The sequence below is a fragment of the Montipora capricornis genome, chromosome 9 (assembly GCF_036669925.1).
Source record: "Montipora capricornis isolate CH-2021 chromosome 9, ASM3666992v2, whole genome shotgun sequence".
Lineage (NCBI taxonomy): Eukaryota > Metazoa > Cnidaria > Anthozoa > Scleractinia > Acroporidae > Montipora > Montipora capricornis.
The window spans coordinates 15,269,387-15,284,386 of NC_090891.1; the positions used below are offsets into that span (position 1 = coordinate 15,269,387).

Here is a 15,000-nt window from a genome sequence, read left to right on the forward strand (position 1 = left end):
AGTCACTTCCGATGTCCCTCAAGGTAGCCTCCTAGGCCCTTTCTTATTTACCATCCTTATCAATGATCTCCTGGAAATAACTGTGGATGATATTATGGTCCCATTATACGCCAACGATACGAAAGTATATTGCAGCATCAAATCAATGGGCGACTTACCAACTCTCGATGAGGCAAGTGCAGTCCTAACCGTGACCTGTAAAAAGAATCCCCTAACATACAACTACCACCTCAACCAAGTCCAGCTTGAGCGTGTCACCAATGAAAAAGATGTCGGGGTTACTGTTACACGTACCCGCTCTTGGGACCAACATGCCCACACCATCGTCAGGAAGGCTAACAGATTACTTGGGCTTCTGAAACGCACATGCCTGCTACTGACTGATCTGTCAGTCAGGCGCACACTCTACCTGGCACTTGTAAAATCACAGCTGTCCTATGCAACGCAAGTTGGTCCCCATTGCAAATATCCCTTAAAACAGAGATTGAAAGAGTGCAGAGGAGAGCGACGAGATCCAACAAACTCGTTGTGGGGAAATGTCCTACAAGAACAGGCTTCTAGCCCTAAACCTCTTGCTACTAACTCAAAGATATGGTCTTTTTCTACAAATGTCTGAACAATCTTACTGATCTAAATTTTAAAGATTTTGTATCTTTTTCCTGCCATGGCCGTACCAGACTCAGTTCCTCCTACAGTTATAAAAAACCGTTATATAAAACAAGCACATATCAGTCGTCCTACTTTATCGAAATTGTTAAACTCTGGAACTTCAAATTTCTCCACTCCGGAATCCTTCAAGAACTTTATCATGTCTCATCTTATGCACTTACTTAGGACCTCCTTTGATGCCGACTATACCTGTACCTGGACCATGATCAGAACCTGCCCCTGCCATCGCTAGCTATTGTATTTATTTTTTTAAAATCTCCCTTTTATTAATTCATTTATTTATTTATTTAGTTTTTAATATAGGGGAGTGCCTCGCATGGAACCTTGTGTCCCGTTCGCACCTGCCCTTTTGGGTCTTCCTATTAAGTGCTACAATAGGTTATTGAGTGATGTTGTACTGTTGTATGTGTATGTGTGTTTTTTTTTTTTGAAAGTCAAACCCAATAAAGCTGTTAAAAAAGAAAAAGTATACTTTTTGACTCCGTTTTTGGACTTAAGACTTTTTATCACTTGTTTTTTTTCAAGTCGCTCTGGCTGCGCATGTGTAAGATTTCTCTGCCTTGTAGAAGGCAGTTCAAGTGGTATCCAAACTCACAATCACAGTCGCAATCGCATTGACCACTAAACCACGGAAGACTATGTGATAGATTAATGGAGAAATATGTATTAAAGAATCGTCTGCGTGACCAGAAACGAGTTTATGTGTATTCGTTGCACGCAATGCAATATCCGGTTATCGTATGACTCTGTAACAGATATCGTTTTTTTATAATTCTCGCAGTATTGGTTTAAATATTTTAAAATATCATCGTAGAGACTTGATTGCAATCAATGCCGCTAAAACAGTTTTAGATGTAAACAAATATCAACGATCGCACTTAACCCTAAAATGGGTTACGGAATGTGGACTGTGTACTTTGGACTACGGACTTTGGACTACGGGTTTGAAACTGGATATCTACCAAGATATAGTAACATAAAAAAAACCCACTGAAATATTGAAACTTAAAGAAAGTCGGCGAAACATCCTTTGAACAAAGTGTAGCCTGCCTGTAGCCTCTTGTTATTTGCACAACTCACTCTGTGACAATACCTTTAGTCAAAACCATTTTAGTCAGTTATAGATACAGAAATAGGTGTTACAAAACTAACCGCAGATAGAAGGCATGTGGGAACCATCTTGACAAACTGGAGGCTTGCCTTGGCGACAAGTTGTATCCCAGGGAATACATGTGCCATCCACACACTGAAACAAGTTGTTGGAGCATGTACCTCCTGCAAATATTGAGTTTGGGAAATGAGACTCCTGTTTATTACCTAAAAGACCAAGGGACATTTCCAAGAAAGAGCTTGATATTCTAGTTTTATGGCTTCTAATTAAGAGCCCTTTGTTCATCTCAACGTAATAATTCCAGAAATAGAGAATTTTATAAATAAGAAAACCCCTAATATTCGCAATTTATGCAATGCGATTAGTGTAATCCTTTCAAGGCCTCAAAACAACACTTTTTCCAGGACAATTAAACTTATTAATGCCATTTTCTGTTTAGTGTAGAAAGTTATCGATTGCCTTCTATTAAGTTTGTTGGCCAAAGGAAAGAGAGTTTATTGTATTGACCTTCATATCTTGATGTCAAGGAAAAACAGACTTGTTTATCATTTTAACAAAACCGTGAGCTCTTGTTAACTAATTGAAATAATCTGTTTTTATCTATGTTGTACAAACAACTTTTATCTGTTTTGATCTGGTGTTTGTAGTGCGTATCTCTTCGTTCTTTTCTTGTTATGTGTTTGTATGTGTAAACAATTAATTCTTGTAGTAATGTCTCCGTCAGCATGAAAGTGCATTGTTCGATACTACTACTACCACTACTACTGCTAATAATGATAATTGTAATAAGCTAAAAATCTGACCTGCGATCAGGAGAAGAGATCGCCTGATCACAGGTTACAGGAAATCTTGAGAGACAGACTTACATAAGAGAAAACGAGATACAATACAATACATACTTAATTGACCTCTCCCTGTAGGGGCTTTTCTGGGCCAATGAATCAACGAAACAACAGAACACAGCAACTACAACTGTTAAGAATCCCAACTGGCCGGAGGCAAACCAGTTGGCTGGCTATTTACAAGTGCAGCTGGGAAGTTGAACCAGGGACTACCAGTAACAAATTCAGCGAGTGGTCAGAGCGGGTCTAGAACCCGGGATCTCCGGATCTCAAGGCAAGCGCCCTAACCACTGGGCCACACTGCCTCCACAGATAAGACGGGTGAATCCCTGTGCTTCATGATAATCATTTTCAATCTATTTTTAAATCTTGCATTATTATTATTATTATTATTATTATCTGTGACGCTATGACTTTTTATAATTTGTATTTTTATCTTGTTATTACGAATCGCTGGAATAGTTGAACTCGAGCTGCTTACTTCCCTGAAAACAATATTGTTTCAGCTAACAGAAATCGAATGGTGTTTTGAAATGTTTTCCTTTTTTCTTTTAGAAGTTAACTTTGTAAATAGGATTTTGATAGTTAGCACCGTTGTCTGTATAAAGGCTTTTTATGAGTATTAAAATGTTTATTCTTAATTATTACTTTATTAATAATTAAAAATCGGCCAATTAATATAGGAATTATTAAAACATAAAAATATTCTGTTCAAAAAATTAAAAAAATATTATTATTATTATTATTATTTATTATTATTATTATTATTATTATTAATAATGATAATAACATGAAAACAACTCACCACAAGATCTTTCATCTTTCCCAGTTAAACAGTGTTTTACCCCATCACATAAATTATCCGATGAGACACAAGCTCCTGAAGGGCATTGGAACTCTGAGATCAAACATGTGCAATCAACTTCATCTGATCCATCGAGGCAGTTAACGTCACTATCACAGTGGTGTGTCCAGCTAATGCACTCACCATTAAGACATTGAAATTGACTTGGTTTACAAACGAAATCTGACATAATGAGAGGAAATAAAAATCGACAAAACTACTTTTCCATGAACTTGGAAAAGGGGACAATTTTTGTCATATTGCCCCAAGAAATCTTGTTCAAAACTAAGAGAAATGCGAGAAGGTACAGGATACAATAAGTGTCTTTGCGTGGTATGGTATGCCATGGTATAGTATATTCTTATTTCGAGAAGCCTTATTGGATTTGCGTTTAAAGGCTATTCTCCACTCAATTTTATATGATCTTATTTTGGAGGACCTCAGAAACGTAGAGTAACTAAACCCTCTTGTAGAGTAGCAGAAATGTTACCACCTTCTGACACATATCTTTATTCCAAACAAAATAATACAAAAATGAGCTATTTCATCAAAATTAAACTGCGAGGGACATGCGGTATAATCTTATTTGCTAAATAAAACTTGCAGGGCGAAATTCGATCTTGGATGACCTGAAAAAGGATCACTGATCCAAGATCACTTGGATCACGGATCAAAGGATTTTTCAGTCCCTGTCATACACCATGATCCAAGTGATCTTGGATCAGTGATCCTTTTTCAGGTCATCCCAAAGGAATGAACCCATTGAAAAGAGCGCTAACTATCCTAAGATGTAACCTATTTTGAATTTTGTTAAACAGAATTTGTCTTGGTTTGCTGAGGTTTGGCATGTAATGAGGGGGCATGATAAAGGATAAAGTGTACTTTGGTTGAGCATGTTGAGCTGCGGTGTGCAAATCGAATGGCTCAGTATGAGATTATTTAATACTTTGGCATAATTACAAGAGGGGAATCCCTCTGATAGCAGAAACTGAACCGCACTTAAGGTTGGAAAGCGAGCTCTTCTTAATGTTAGTGCACCATTTAATGACTACATGTACCAGGTGATGCATGCTGCGGCATCAGTTTGCAGTCTTCAGTTGTTACCGTGATGTTGTCAATTATAATGCTGGGTGTACCATTCACTGGACTGTAACCTTCAAATACGATCTACAGAATAATTTGAGATTTGCATCAATACATTGTCATAACATTGGAATAACTTGCCATTGATTCACACCATTGATTCCACAGTGTTGTAGTGTTAGTACAGTAAACTTCAGACCACATGTGGATTCTCTTAGGTTTGCGGCCTGCCTTTTCAGCAACAACAACCTTAATACCCTTATATCGTTACAAAAAAAATTACATTAGGTAGAACTCAATAAATAATTGTAAAGTCATAACGCAAGTGATTGCCTGGACCAATAGGCCGATCAGAATATCAATTGTCAACATATACGAGGACTGCCTATCAAATATAGAAAAGTTCCTCACTCGAGTTTCCTTTTGTGGCTTCCAAGAGACTGCTGCATTGTTCCATTTGCTTCCTTGATGGCCTTTTAATTTCCAGATTAAAGCATCCTCCTGGCCTGTTTTGATGTGCACGTTTAGAGAAGAGAGGAACTTAGTGGGAAGTTGGTACTTAAACTGTAAACATAGCCCAACCTTCTTGTAAAATGGCTTCCACGACAACAAAGGGCTTTCCATATGACTATTATGAGCTTCATCGACCAGAGCGTGGCCATCTTAAAAAGAAGAGCAGGTAAATAAATCATGTCAGTGTCTAAAGTTAAGATTCAAATTGCAAACAGGTTGACAATCAGTCACAGTTTGATGTTACTCTGGTTTGAAGAAATTTGAACGTAGCTTACAATTAAGAAATGGTAAGTGTACTGCATACAACTATCGAGTTATGGACGCACACGGGAGGTTGCTAAGCTCGAGAGAAGAGCAAGAGTCACGCGAGGTGATAGCGGACTGCTACTCTAGCTTCTTGAGTGCTTATCCAACCTCTCAAGTGCGTCCATAACTGAATAGTTACATGCTGCACGCTTACCATTTTTTTAATAGCATGAATAGTTAACATATCGGATGAAAATATTTCTTGAATCGTGTGGTGTTACATGAAAAACCATGATCAACCACGGGAAAATGTTCATTCAAAAAAATTGCAAAACTACACATCAACATTTTACTTGAATCACAATGAGTTGTATATTGATCTCAGGACAACATGCAACTTAAAACTGCTCAGTTAAGTTTCGTACAGTGTTCAGCTCACAACAAACAAGACATGCTATCGCTAATAAGGTAAAATTGATCGTCTCACAAAGTTAAATGTGCTGCGATCGGTTGAAAACAAACTGCAGGGTTGAATTGTGCAATTTTGAAAAAAAAAATGGTGGCTCTCCTCTTACAACAAGTGAAGGATCTATTTTTTGATTTCCTTCTTGACGTAAGCCACTGCTCACTTTGCACTTGGCAAGCTGAGGTTGCACAATTAGTGCTTGGGGTTGATAGCGCCCTGGATAACACATCACTGCAATTTTGTACCTGTGAAAGGGATTGCCCTTTTCGATGGCCTGAAATGGACATGACATGTCGATTGGGGACGCCAGCATTTGACCACAGTGTTATGGCCGTAGCTCAGATGCTGTGGTTTGCGTATATTTTAAGGTCTCGGTAAAGGAAAATGAGGTGTCCACGGAAAAATAAAATTGTCTTGTCGGGTCAAATTATATACCGTATTAAAGCAAATAGATTGAATTATTTTAAAATAAAGTTTTATTCTTTTGGTATTGAATATTGGCTTTTAGTTTTGAGGCCTCAAACTCAACCGAGTCTGCTGCAGAAGCTCCTGCACCTTCGCTTTATTGCAAAAACAACCGCACTTTGTTGCATCTTAGTCACAGATGAATACACTCCAACGTTGTGGGAGGAAATTTTGGAATGTTATGAATTGCAGGAAATGTTACGCATCGAAGTCGAAACTCTCATCTCATAATTAATTCGGGCAGAAAAAGTGCCATAAAATCAGTCTCCAAAGACAAACCAAATTCCTTACATGGGATTTGAGGTAGTACAATTATCTGTTAGAACTGAAAATTTGCAAGCGATATCTTAAAACCCGTCGATACGGGAAGTCTGAGAGGTTGTAATTTTGGCTTCACGGCCTGCTGAATAATTCCGCCCCATACTTGAAAGCCAATTATGCTGAGCCAATCAGCGTTCGGGTATGTGCTAAGCTGTCAATTGACAGCCAAACCTTTCACGTGTGATTGACATGATACGTCAATCATTTCTCTCACACAGATTATGGCAGGAAACAAAGAAAAGCGATTTTAGCGGTTTTAAACTGAATTTTTCACAATGTTTCTTTTGGGAAAAAATACATCACAACCCACTGATTCAAGATGAGGGTGGCTTAGTGGTTATCTACTCGAGCCTCCCACCACTGCTAGCCGGGGTTCATCTCTGGCCTTGGCTTGCATGTGGGCTGACTTTCAGTCAACCTGACTCGAGGGTTTTTCTCCGGGTACTCTGGTTTTCCTCCCTCATCAAAATCGACTCACAGCTTATTAACATCTAGCTGTGGTGCTGTGCTGCGACAACAACATGGACTGTATAGCGGCAGCCAGAGGCGCCCTTGTATGCTTTCAGTCCGATATCGTGAGCTGCGCCTTTCGTAATTTAGTCCTCAAGACTGCAAGTAAAGGGTGATTAGCACTGCCAATTATTATTATTATTAAATCGTTAAAAAAAATCATAAGCAGTCTCGGAATCGGAGGCCTGGTACCCCAGCATCATAGTTGTGAAGCCAGGAAAACAACACGACTTGAATCCAAAATCAATAAAGCGGAAAAGTTGGTGGATGCGTGGGACAACCACTGAAACTCCTGTGCGACATAAAAATGGTTTAAAAGCGGCGTTACCAATTTTTTTTTAATTTTTGAAAATGCCAAAAATTTTGGTCGGTCGTACGACGCTAAACAGAGAAAAAAAAGGGGATGGCCGGATCTTGGATTAAGTCCCTTTAACCCAGGAATAAAATTTATCCTTAGATTAGTGTCTGTTCCTGAAATCACAATTAGTGCTATCCAAGGGATAAATTTAACACTCCAAGTGAGGTGGATTAACTCACTAACCTTTGGATTAAAATTTTTCAAAACAACACAATGGCGGACTTATTGTTTGTTCTTTTGGTGGTTCCTTGTCAAGAAAAGAAGTATAGGATGCATGACATCGACTTAACAAACTTTTCTGAAGACGAACTTAAGAGCCGCTTTCGTTTTGGCCGTGATTCTATTGGTGCTTCGGCGTAAAATTGTCATGTCCAGAAGATTATCTTGTGAAAACTTGGAACATGGCGAAAAAAATGTTGCCGGCAAAAAGTCTTCTGGAATACGTGCAACTCGTAAATGGATCCACTTATTAGAAAATCAGAGCGCGCGTTTTCTGAAAAGCATGTTATAATTCAAATTAAATTTTTAAGCAACATTCAATTTTCTTGAAACCAGAGCAGCATCAATCTATCATTGAATGTCAGTGTCTTTTCCATTATTCCGGGATTTAAGAAAAACCAGTCAAATGATCACCATTATTAATGTGAAAAAATAAAACAAAATTTTCAGGCACTATTGGCAAAAGGGAATCTTCACCTAGTTTTGTCATGATTTAAAAACATAGCTGGGCCTCCTTTCCTGCTTAGTCTCAGCCAGCACAGCAGAACTGTTTGTGGTGAATTAGGAATGTTATGTTCTTGAATGATCCACGCAAACTTTTCTTTTTTTTTGTATTGACCTTAGGGGCTAAAGACCTTATACTCATTCATTGGCAGCATGTGAAATTTCAGTTGGTGCTTTACAATCTCGGCCTTCTTTTAGTGCAGTGGGCCTCATATGCGGTGCAACGTTCTGGGTCTGTGCCACTGCGTATTGGAATGCAGGAATTTTTCATGGCTAGTTGTAGTTTTCTCTTCGTTCCTTAGACCCTCTGCAATTTTTTTGCATCGGAAAAGAATGCAGTTTCTTTCATATTTGCAGTTATTCACCACGTGTAGTCGCATTTTTCTAGGAACTTAATATTGTTATAATTTGCCAAATATTGGAACTTACTGAAAGGTCTAAGCATGTTTTCTTTATTCTTGTTCCGCTAGTGTTGAAGTCCCTTTGTCTTTACTGCCTTAATTAGCATTTTTTGGTTTCCAGTTCGTTAGTGTCTGTTGTTTCTATTCCTCGAAGTTTTTTGCACTATTGTTTCTCTTGTACCACCATTTACACCCTTAGTTTTCTCGTTTTTACACAATTTAGTCTCGTAGAATATAAACTTAGGTTCTTTCATTTAAGGTTCCCTTTGGCCCTCGAAGTCGCGCTACACGCAGTTAGCTGTTAAAGTAGTCTGAGTGCAGTTTAAGTCTTTTCGCTTCAAGCATTTGTCCTTCATGAAGTTTTGTAATAGTCGTAACAATGTAAGTATCATCGTTTCCTGTTAGTTAATTCTATTGTCTGTAATAGGTTCTTTTTGCTTCGCCCAAATCAATTATTCTTTGTAACTTTTATTTTGTCGCAGTTTCAATCCGCATCGTTTCTACTCTGCTTCATCGTGTGAATAAATACTTATGCACATTCAGTCTCCGTGGTGTTGGAAGGTTACTGCGATTATTCGAGTGATTTGGCAGTAACACTTACCATTTTTTAATCGTGTTATACTATATACTATCGTTATTTGGTTAAGGTCTCATCATTTTACGACTACTTTTTTGAAGAGGAAGAGCCAAAGTTACAAAAAACCAGTTTCCTTTACTTGTCACTAAGGCTTCTTTGTATCGTGAGAACTGATCAAGGTTTCGTGCTAAATGGTGCCGGAAGAGTCTGTTGCCCTTGTTACCTGAAATTTTCCACCCACTGTTTGTCCAATCGCCGTAATCTTTGGAAAAAGTAAGCTGTGTGATCAAGGCCACTACAAAAAAAAATTGAAGCAATTTCAAACTGTTAGACTACCATGATTTAATTCTAGTTATTTATAGTCTTAATTACGACTGGCTTATGTTATTCAATTATGGTGCATGTGTGTCCAGGGTACAAAATGTCCTTAGGTATAAACAAATTATGAACATAGATGTTGTGGTTTAATTTATTTTTTGGTTTGCATTTTTTTGAAAACAATTTAATTTTTTAAAAACTGGTTTATTAAATCAACTGTCGAAAAAATGAAGTTTCCTTTGTTGGGGGTGCAAATAAAAAAGAGGGTTTGGTTTTTTGGCAGTCTAAAAAGAAGGAGCTGTTCCTTTTCTTCATTCTACTTTTCCTACCCCTCCCTGATCTTCACATCTATCTTACCCCACCCTTCCTTCACACATCTCTCCCCCCTTACCCTTGTAGGTAGGCCCCGTTCCTTGACCACTCCTTTGCCCACCATCTCTACAACACTTCCCTTAGACATTAATTTCACATTTCTGAAGACGTTTCTGCACACTCACCAGACCTTGAGCTCCTTACCTCCGGATCTGCTGCCCACTCTTTTATACACTTGACCACGTAAAATTTCCCAACATAATTTATCAATGAATGTTTTATTATTGATCCCAGGCCACTCTCGGTCTAAATTTTGATTTATTCACGTACGCACAATTTGACGCCAGAGCCACATGTGGTGAGTCTAGCAGGGATAAAATGAATCGATTTCTATAGAGAACTACAGGGTTATTGAAAAGCCACCTAAGGACAAAAGACTTGAGCACAAATCAATGGAAGGATGATTTTTACAACTAGGCCAAACAAAAAATGAAGAAGAAACTCGGCCTTTCAGGAAACAAGGATCGATCTGAGCTGAAACAAATAACAAAATGGGAACAACAGAAGGCAATTAACTAGAAAGAAATGGGTTTACAGCAGCGGCAAACTTTTCACGAGAAGCAGCAAGAAGGTACTTGCAAAAGGGGAACTGTTTCAAGTCTTGTCCCAAGTACACAGTCGCATTTGTCACAGAAGACAAAATTGGCTTCAAGAAATTATGCAGGAATCAGCCAGAAAGTTGTTAACACTTACGTCAAAATGTGCCCACTCCATGCACAAAAAATGCCCAACAGCCAATGGCAACTCCAGCATTCATTTCTTTGAAAGAGATCGACTGAACCGTAATAGGTCACCGTTGTACCCGCAATATGCTTTTAGGAAAAGTAACATTATAAATGCTCGAGTACTTATCAAGTTTGGAGAAAACCAATCACTCATTTCTCCTACTAGATTAAATCTGTGCAGTGCTGCTAATCTTACTTTCGATTATTCCAAACAAAATTCCTTTACATTAGTTTGTAAACTGGCCATGTTGTAAAATGAGTAATTTCCCTTAAATATAAAGACGTTTATTAATATTGTAACAGTACAAATAATACCATTGTTAACGTAAATGCAGTTACTTTCTAGTAGTTGTATACTGCTCTATTAATAATTGAAAATCTGAGGTAATATGTATGAATCTTAATTGTAATAAACAAATTATATTGCCAAATAAATCATTAAAGAACATCATTGTTTTTTCATAATGGAAAGTAGTTCTAAATGTGAAGAACAAAAAGGGGTTTAGCTCTGACGAAGGGGTCATCCTCAAAATGTCACCTTTCAAACTTCTTTTCAGTGGTTAATTTACCATAGCAACTCAGTTGATAAACTCTTTTCTTTATTTTACTTATCCACCGCTCCTTCACAAACTAAACCCCTTTATCCAACATGTGAAAGAATGCTTTACTTTCAATAACATGAACCAATATTAAAACACTCATAATTATATGCGAAGTTGGAATAAGCTAAAAGAACGAGTTTTTCATGGCTAATTCGACAACTTGACGTGCAATTATGTCACTGCTATGATAAATACTGGTTTCGTGTTTTTGTTTTCTTTTTTATACAACGTACTCGATTTTCTGGTAGCTGGACAAACGATGACTGAACAAGGAGTCCAAATGCAATTTCCTGACGACCCTGCTCCTTGGTCCAGCTCCTGAACCAGCAGACCCGCCAGCAATTCAGGCAGGGCGACAGGGGCAAGATGAAGCTGAGCAACCGGCTCAGCTTCGGGAGTTAGCTTCAGCAGTTGTGCTGTGACTGTTAAATAGCAGCAGGTGAACACACTGTGAGGGAAATAGTGAATTATACATTTTTTTTATCCTTTACACTGAAGTCTTCTAAGGACCCATTTTGTAATTCAGAGACTGCATAAGAAGGCAGTCAGTGGAGGCGGTTACGAGCCTACGCGTCACGTCCTATAACAGAGTTAAATAGGTTGTGAGGCATTGTAAATGCTGGAAACCCACAGAGTACGACCGCATATGTCAAACATAATAAGGAGAAGTATTACGGGCTTGTTTACCAGACAGCTAGGGAGAAAACCTAGACCTCCAAGGGCCATTTTAAGTGCCTTGTTAAGCCTTGTTGGGGGACAAAGATCACCAAAAGATCTTTGATGTTGTTACGAAAATTGAAAGACCTATCGGAAAGAGTTCCCTGAGGGGGAGAGCAGGGGAAGAAATTCTGCAGTTAATTGGGTGTTTATGTAAATGCTGTCAGAAGCCATGTTCAATATCACTGCGTATAAACTTAGCTGCAGCTTTCATAACCTCTAGTTTCTCTTGATCTGGATCATCGTGCTCTTTTTGCTGCTCCTGAAACTTCTTTAAAATCGAGGCAGCAGTTTTTCTGAGTGTGACAATGTTTGCATTTCCGTGTTTATTCGTGATTATAACCTTTCCGGCAAAATGCTCTTATCATCCGATATTTCAAATAGCGGTTGCTCTAGGAACTACTAGTAGCTGACCCACCAAGATACTCTTGAATTTTTTAAGTCAATTCAGAAATAGACACCTGTTCGTCGTCATTTCCCCTGAACTACATTAAGAAAGGTGCCATTCTCATCCTGGTCTACTGGGCGCTTGAGTTTCCTCTTTTTGCTTTCAGGCTATTTGGTGATAAAAGGTCTTGGGATACCCATTTTGTCGTGGAATTTGTACGACATGCATGATGGTATGTGGCATCGGCTGCAGGAGATCATGAACGCTTTGAATCCTTGCGCATACCACCTCAGCCCACTCATCTCCCCTTTCTTCGCATGCGCTTAACAGACTCTTTTGTATATTGTTGGCTCGTACTGTATATATTCCCTGGACGTTCTTCTTTCCTCCTCTTTACTGGTTTCTGTTCCACAAAACAAGCAGTCCTTTGCCAAATGAAACTGCGAACCTTCCCATGAACGAAGAGTTGTTTGGGTGGGGTCTGCTTTGCACACCATGACGCCTAGATTGCGTAATGGAAGTTGGGTGGGTATATCTCTGTCGGCACTCTGTATGGACGCTATCGTCTTTTACAACAATAATGGAGTCCCTTCCTCCTTTGCTAGCTCGATTAACACCAACTCTTCCTCTAGAGGTAAGAATTGCTCTGTCTTTTTCCACAGCTTGATTACATATTGTGCAACATGGGAGATGCATACCAGTCTGGTTTATGCTGTCATGTTGAAGTAGTCGATGTTATAACACCCCAGATAAAAAATTCTCAACTTCTGTTAGATAACTTGATAAAAAAGTAATTTATTGTTTTGAAATGATTTGATGAGGATGTTCATTTCCCGCTGCAAATATAGGGTTAAATTGGCGTCCACAATCATTGTATTAATTTTCGTACATTTTTAGGCCTCTCTTCTTGCCTGTCCTCCTTGACTGAGATCCCGTTTCCTTATTTTGTGACCATGTTAATCACGCAGTCAAAAGCATCATTCTTAGTAATTTTAAATTACTCCAAAATGATCCCGAGACTGGTAGAATCTTTTCGCAACCTCCACTTATTTCATTCAAACGCGACAAAAACGTAGGCAACTTTTTAGTTAGAAGCGCGCTCAAAACTAACGACCAACCCGCCACTTTCAAATGCGCGCACTCACGATGCAAAACTTGTCGTTTCATTGTTAACACTAGCAAGATACCGGGACCTAAGTGATCTGTTAAGATCACCGATCGTTTCACATGTACCTCCGCAAATGTCATTTATTGCATAACCTGTTCGTTATGCAATAAATTATACATTGGTGACACAGGTAGACGACTAGGTGACCGATTCCGCGAACACCTTCGCGATGTTGAGAAGAATGACAAGGATGCATCTAAGCCAGTCGCTCGCCATTTTAATCTGCCTAACCACTCCAAAAAACACATGGCTATCTGCGGCCTTTCCCTACATCTAGGTACGACGGAAAGCCGCAAGAATCTGGAACAAAAATTCATCTTTCAAATCGGCACCCTTAATCCTCACGGTATTAACGAACGCTTTTCATTTAACTAATATATTCCTATTTCTCACGTTGCCATGTTACCACCAATAGCGCAGCTCCTACTCTACTATAAAAACTACACGTAACCCATAATCCCTCGATTCGCTGTGATGAAGGGCTAATGCTTGAAACGTCATCTTTTAGAATCTCTGTACGGTGGCCAATTTACATTATCAACTCCGTTGATAAAACCTAATTTTTGTATACTACTTCCCCACCGACGCAGCACCACAGTTTCTTTAGAAACTACCCCTTCATATTTTGGTTTGATTGCTAACCCTCAACTCACAGTTATTGAAAGCATTAAAATGGGTGCTTAACCCTAATCACTAACATTTATTGTTTACATACAGCAATATTTGTCTTTGATAGCATCAGAGGTGACAATTCATCATCATAATATTCTTAAAATAATTTCATTGGTTTATTTAATACATACTCCATAAAGTGTTTTAATGAAGTACAAAAATATGTCCAGATGTTTTAAAATGGGAGGTTTTATAAAAGTTAAACTGGTTTGAAAAACTCAAACCAAAAACAAAATGAAACCACAACATATAGACACCTAATGGTTGGATCCCCAAAACAAAGATCTGACCTTTGACATCGATGTCAGCAATTTTCCGTCGTCCTTTCTTCGCCTTTAAGTCACTTGTAAACCAGTAATGTATCTGTCGATTTAAGAAATAACAATCATTAATAAATGACTGTGTCTACATGTAGATGCGAACTTTCTCGTCATGTGTTGAATTCGAGTGCTTACTAACCAGGATCAAGGTCCGTACTGTGAGTTATGGATCGAATTTTTTCCTGTTGATTTATGTCTCAAATCGGGCTTTAACGAACAAAACACTAAAACGGGGATCCCGTATCTTACAGGACAGACCGAGAAAACAAGGTTAGAAAGACATTAACAAAAAGGAATACCAGAACCTTCGAGACTTTGCCGTTTTTCAACCCAGAAATTTTAACCACACTAAGAGAAGATAGTATATAGATTTAGCCAAGCCTAAAAGCGAAGCTCTCTGGTTATTTATTCTTACTGCCTGTAGGGTTGGTGAAAATAAAACGTTTCCAATTGTCCGCCTTTTGATGTTTCCGGTTACTGCTTTAAATAATTAAATCATTTTCTTTGCTTTCTTCTATAGAAAAATTCATTGCCTAACTAGTGAATTCCACGGTAAATTTTACGCTCAAAACCGATATCGCATGAATCA

At 38.5% G+C, this 15,000-nt stretch overlaps 1 protein-coding gene across 2 annotated transcripts in view; it reads right to left on the reverse strand.

The window, feature by feature from the left end:
• LOC138015036 (uncharacterized) overlaps positions 1 to 15,000 on the reverse strand; it is a 234,725-nt gene that overhangs the window by 131,069 nt on the left and 88,656 nt on the right. For both annotated transcript variants that reach the window (XM_068861936.1, XM_068861935.1), the window contains exons 16-21: positions 14,382 to 14,454; positions 9,353 to 9,424; positions 4,961 to 5,211; positions 4,525 to 4,633; positions 3,428 to 3,649; positions 1,822 to 1,944 (exon numbers count right to left, since the gene is read on the reverse strand). In XM_068861936.1, the coding sequence (XP_068718037.1) occupies positions 1,822 to 1,944; positions 3,428 to 3,649; positions 4,525 to 4,633; positions 4,961 to 5,211; positions 9,353 to 9,424; positions 14,382 to 14,454 (850 nt within the window). The remainder of the gene's footprint in view (positions 1 to 1,821; positions 1,945 to 3,427; positions 3,650 to 4,524; positions 4,634 to 4,960; positions 5,212 to 9,352; positions 9,425 to 14,381; positions 14,455 to 15,000) is intronic.